The sequence below is a fragment of the Medicago truncatula genome, chromosome 1, assembly GCF_003473485.1.
Source record: "Medicago truncatula cultivar Jemalong A17 chromosome 1, MtrunA17r5.0-ANR, whole genome shotgun sequence".
NCBI classification, from domain to species: Eukaryota; Viridiplantae; Streptophyta; class Magnoliopsida; order Fabales; family Fabaceae; genus Medicago; species Medicago truncatula.
The window spans coordinates 51,396,666-51,401,676 of record NC_053042.1 but is presented as its reverse complement, the minus strand read 5'-3'; the positions used below and the strand labels follow the sequence as shown (position 1 = coordinate 51,401,676).

Below are 5,011 nucleotides of genomic sequence, written 5' to 3'. Positions count from 1 at the left end.
TTCTTCGGCAGTTAATTGCCGCTTGTTGCTGTTAACTGCTGAGGAAAGCAATTATGCAGACAGTGGGTTCTGCATAGTTGAACCAAGCCATTTTTCGGCTAGTTTTTACCTATAATTCAACCAGAGCATTTCCAGAAACAATATTAGTCGTACAACATTTATACTCAGTCATAAACAACAAAAATACATTATCTTTTATAGCTGTCCATAATTGAATCAATCCGACATTTCATTAAAATTACATTAATGTTTGAACACAAGTGTGAACATCAATTTTCCCTTTTTTATATGCTAGAATGTTGAGTTCCATTAAGTATGACTCATATATACAAATGTAAGTGGGGCAAAGGGCAGGGCAGCTGGGCTATAGTGGATCATTGTGAATTTGGATATAGTCCTGTGTATGTTTATACATATAACCATACTTTTTCATAAAGGAGTATTTTAGCAACCAACACCTTTTTTTGGACAAAAAACTTAATTTTACTCTTTTAAAAAAAATCAAAATTGAAAAATAGAGTTGTAATTTTGGACAAGTCATTATCAAACAAAATGTAATTAAATGAGTCTTTTTATCGAAAAGAAAATGTGTAAATTGCTAAAATAGATATTCATAAAATAGTTAGTCTATTCTAGCTTGTAACATTAAACCTAAATTCACTCATGTAATATACAAAGATATATTTGCAGAGGTATACACAATTGACCAAATGACACAAATTTGTAAAGGTGAGGTGTTGGACTTGAGTTGACTGACCATAAACTTTACTAGTATTATTCCTCTATCTAGAGCAAATTTTGATGCTGTTGTTTTCCTCGTACATCTTCTTGACAACATGATGTTATTGACTTCTAACATTAAAATTTATGGACAACGCGGCCAAACAGTACCCCACCATGACGTGAAAAAGAAATATGAAGGGAGGAAGAAGGAAGAATGGGGTAATGGTTTTGTTGGCTTTTCAATTGGCAGCGAATATTATGATCTCTTCAATACCACTTACTTGCAATTTTAACCATTAAGTTTACTCCTTTGGCATAAGTGGTCCATCCCTCAATTGTGACAACGCTGACGCACATGTGACATATCATTAAGTAACTAGGATGACACATGCGGTATGAATGCAGGCTATAGTTTTGACGACATAAAATCTTCATAATAATAAGTTGTGTGATGATTAACAAAGCGTTGCTTTCAAATATAAAAAACCTAGATGCAGTAATAGTAATAATTCAAAAATAGAAAGAAGGGAAAGAAAAATGCAAGCCATTAGTCATAAGTGTTTTGATTATAAAAATTAGATGTTACTAGCATATTTCATTTCTTTCACAACTGAATGATAAAAGTCTAAAAGCTTTGTTTCAACAAATTTTAGTCAACAAATAACTTCAACCACGGAAAATTAATTCATTGACCGACTTTCATATCCAAAGCTTCAATCATCCACTACTTAATAACCTGTTCTTGTTCCAAGACAGAGATCAATATATCAGAATGACAATTGTTTCTAGCAAGCTATTATTTTCCTTTTACTCTTTTCTCCTTTTTATTATCATTATCGTATCTCAAGCCCAGGGCCAACCAGATTTTGTGCGCTACTCTTGTTTAAACAATAATGGCAACTACACAGCCAATAGCACCTATCAAAACAACCTCAACACCCTTTTATCCAATCTCACTTCCAACACTCAAATCAACTACGGGTTCTACAATTTCTCTTATGGCCAAAACACCGACAAAGTAAACGCCATTGGACTCTGCAGAGGAGATGTTAAACCTGATGTTTGCCGCAGTCGTCTCAATGATTCAAGAGTTCTTCTCACAAAACTTTGTCCAAACCAAAAAGAAGCAATTGGTTGGTATGAGGACTACATGTTGCGTTACTCAAACCAATCAATATTTGGCATTCTTGAATGGTCACCAAAGTTTTATATGTCGAACCCGAACAATGTAACCGAGGTGGATCCATTTAATCGAGTTCTTGGAAACTTGATGAGGAAACTGAGAGAAATAGCTGCATCAAGTGATTCTCGTCTTAAGTTTGCTGCGGATAATGCAACTGATGTGAATTTGAATTTTCAAACCATATATGGTCTTGTGCAGTGTACACCTGATTTGTCAGAGCAAGATTGCAATGATTGTTTAGAGTTTGCTATATCAGAAATTCCAATTTACTGTTATAACAAGATTGGTTGTAGAGTTGTCAAACCAAGTTGTAATATTAGATATGAAGTCTATCGCTTCTCTGATCCTACAACAGTAATAAACCAAGATGAACACTCCCCATCAGAAGAAGGTAATTACTGATTGTCATTAACTTAATCATACTTATTGCTACAAGGTGATTAAATTTAGGTTATTTTGTTTTACTTGTTCTCATTAGTTAGTCGTTATAGACATGTCGGTTGGTATTATTTTACTATTCTTAATCTTTGAAATGTCTCATTTTGCAGAAAAAAGCAAATCATCACATACTACCGTCGCCATAGTTGTGCCAACTGCTGTTGTTGTTGCTGCCCTGCTAATTTTCATTTGCATATGCTTAAGGAAAAGGAAGGCAGCGACGATAAATCTTGGAGGTATGAACAGAATACTTTTGAAGACATAAAATCTACTTCATATAATAATAAGTTGTGATGGTTAACATTTTGCATTCAAATAGAGAAAACCTAGATGCAATAATTCAAAAATAGAAAAAAAGGGAAAGAAAAATGGACGCCAATAGTCATAAGTTTTTTTATTTTAAAAATTAGATATTAGCATATTTTTCTATTTTTACTTTACTAACATGCCTTGTATCATGTTTGAAGAAATAGAAGAAAATGATAATGATGATATTGAAATCGCTGAGTCATTTCTATTCAACTTCGAGACATTACGAGTTGCTACAGGGAACTTTTCTGAAGCTAATAAACTTGGACATGGCGGATTTGGAGTTGTTTATCAGGTAAGTAATACTATTGATTTAGATGAACATCACATTCTTCATCTTTAACATTCTTTTTATACACAAATGAAATATATTTGCAGGGTATACTTGCCGGTGGACAAGTCATTGCAGTCAAAAGGTTGTCAACAAATTCAGGACAAGGGGATATTGAATTTAAGAATGAAGTGCTTTTAGTCGCTAAGCTTCAACATCGAAATTTAGTTAGACTACTTGGTTTTTGTCTAGAAGGAAGAGAAAGATTGCTTATCTATGAATTTGTTCCGAATAAAAGTCTTGATTATTTTATATTTGGTAGGCCATAATATATGCTTTATTAGATTGTTGTTCTCTTACATATGACTACTAAAATAGCTAATTTTGTGTATGTATAGATCCAATAAAAAAAGCATGTTTGGATTGGGAAAGGCGCTACAAAATCATTGGAGGTATAGCTAGAGGCCTTCTTTACCTTCATGAGGATTCTCAACTTCGTATTATACATCGTGATCTTAAAGCAAGTAACATTCTCTTGGATGAAAAGTTGAATCCTAAAATATCAGACTTTGGCATAGCCAGACTACTTCTTATCGATCAAACTCAAGTAAATACAAATAAAATCGTTGGAACATAGTAAGTATCAGAATATATATGATTTCCATATCTTGTTAAGTACAATTTTTTCTTGTATTCTAAGTAATTCATTGATGTTGATTCTTAAAATAGTTGTTATGATATTTAAGTTCTTTTAAAGAAGGTATCATGCATCATGGTTATTGTTGAAAAATCAAAATTGTTAATAGGTATCATTGGCCTTAACAACTAAAACAAGTTGAATATTTGTCACTCGAAAAGACTAATCAGTTCTGACTAACTAAATTTTTTCACCTTTTTACGTAGTGGATATATGGCTCCCGAGTATGTAAGGTTTGGAGAATTTTCGGTAAAATCAGATGTTTTTAGTTTTGGAGTATTAGTTTTGGAGATTATAAGTGGCCAGAAAGCTTGTCCCGTTCTTCGTGGGCGGAGTTCGGAGGATTTACTTGGCTTTGTAAGTCCCGTTCTCTCATTATTATTTCTTCCATGCCAATAAAAATAGTATGCATTAAAATATTCTTACATTAAATTAAGCATGTTAATATTGAATTGTAATTAGTGATCTAAAAGGTATATGCATTTGTGCAGGCATGGAGGAGTTGGAGGGAGGGTACAATCACAAATATAATAGATCCATCATTAAGCAATGGTTCACAAAATGAAATAATGAGATGCATTCACATTGCTTTACTATGTGTTCAAGAAAATTTGGTTGAAAGACCAACTATGGCAACCGTTGCACTCATGCTTAGTAGTTATTCTTTATCTCTCTCTGTACCTTTGGAGCCTGCATCTTTTGTGCTTGGCAGAACTAGAAGCCTTCCAGTTCGAGACATGCAATTTGAGGGAGAATCAAGAAACCATGCTTCAATTACTGACCCATACCCTCGATAGATTTCATTCATAAGGGTGATGTGGTGGATTAACGAAAGTCATGCATGTATTTTTAAACTCATTAATTAAAGTGACATTTGATGATTGTGTAAAATATTCCATTCGGTATAATTATATATAAGAAAATATTCATTTTTTATGCTCATTGAATAATTAATGTATTTGATTTACAATGAAGACTAAATATATTAATTATTCAATAAATAAAAAAAGAATATTTTTTTATATATGAGATCGAAGTGAGTATTTGTATATGTTGATTGTGTAAATACATGTATCCCTGTGAGTTGTAACCTCAACATCATTTTAACTTGTAACTTCACTCATGTAATTTGCAAAAATATATTTGCAGAGGTATATATACACAATTGATCAAATGGCACAAACTTGTAAAGGTGCTAGACTTGAGTTGACTGACCATAAACTTATACTAGTACTATTCCTCTAACTAGAGCAAATTTTGATGTTTTCTTCATACATCTTGACAACATGATGTTATTGACTTCTAACGTTAGAATTTATGGACAACGCGGCCAAACAATACCCCCACCACGAGGGGGAAAAAGTGATGTGAAAAATAAACGTTTCCATAA

At 32.7% G+C, this 5,011-nt stretch overlaps 1 protein-coding gene across 3 annotated transcripts; it reads left to right on the top strand.

The window, feature by feature from the left end:
• Positions 1 to 1,305: 1,305 nt before the first annotated feature.
• On the top strand, positions 1,306 to 4,795 carry LOC25485275 (cysteine-rich receptor-like protein kinase 29). Of its 3 annotated transcripts, none has more exons than XM_039829973.1 (7): positions 1,306 to 2,297; positions 2,455 to 2,580; positions 2,812 to 2,948; positions 3,032 to 3,069; positions 3,323 to 3,376; positions 3,828 to 3,978; positions 4,113 to 4,795. In XM_039829973.1, exons 1-7 carry the CDS (start codon positions 1,496 to 1,498, stop codon positions 4,416 to 4,418), a joined length of 1,614 nt encoding a protein of 537 aa, XP_039685907.1. In that variant the 5' UTR covers positions 1,306 to 1,495; the 3' UTR covers positions 4,419 to 4,795. The 3 variants fall into 3 exon arrangements, with proteins under 3 accessions (XP_039685907.1, XP_013469918.2, XP_024626475.2); XM_013614464.3 differs by having other exon boundaries at positions 1,310 to 2,297; positions 2,818 to 2,948; positions 3,032 to 3,242; positions 3,323 to 3,560; XM_024770707.2 differs by having other exon boundaries at positions 1,311 to 2,297; positions 3,032 to 3,242; positions 3,323 to 3,560.
• The last annotated feature ends 216 nt before the right edge of the window (positions 4,796 to 5,011 follow it).

Excerpts from the sequence above, each read along its gene's own strand:
- LOC25485275 (XM_024770707.2), top strand. The coding sequence starts at position 1,496 with ATGACAATTGTTTCTAGCAAGCTATTATTTTCCTTTTACTCTTTTCTC. Across the intron at positions 2,949-3,031 it reads GATTTGGAGTTGTTTATCAG|GGTATACTTGCCGGTGGACA; the intron begins GTAAGTAATACT and ends ATATATTTGCAG. Across the intron at positions 3,243-3,322 it reads TCTTGATTATTTTATATTTG|ATCCAATAAAAAAAGCATGT; the intron begins GTAGGCCATAAT and ends GTGTATGTATAG.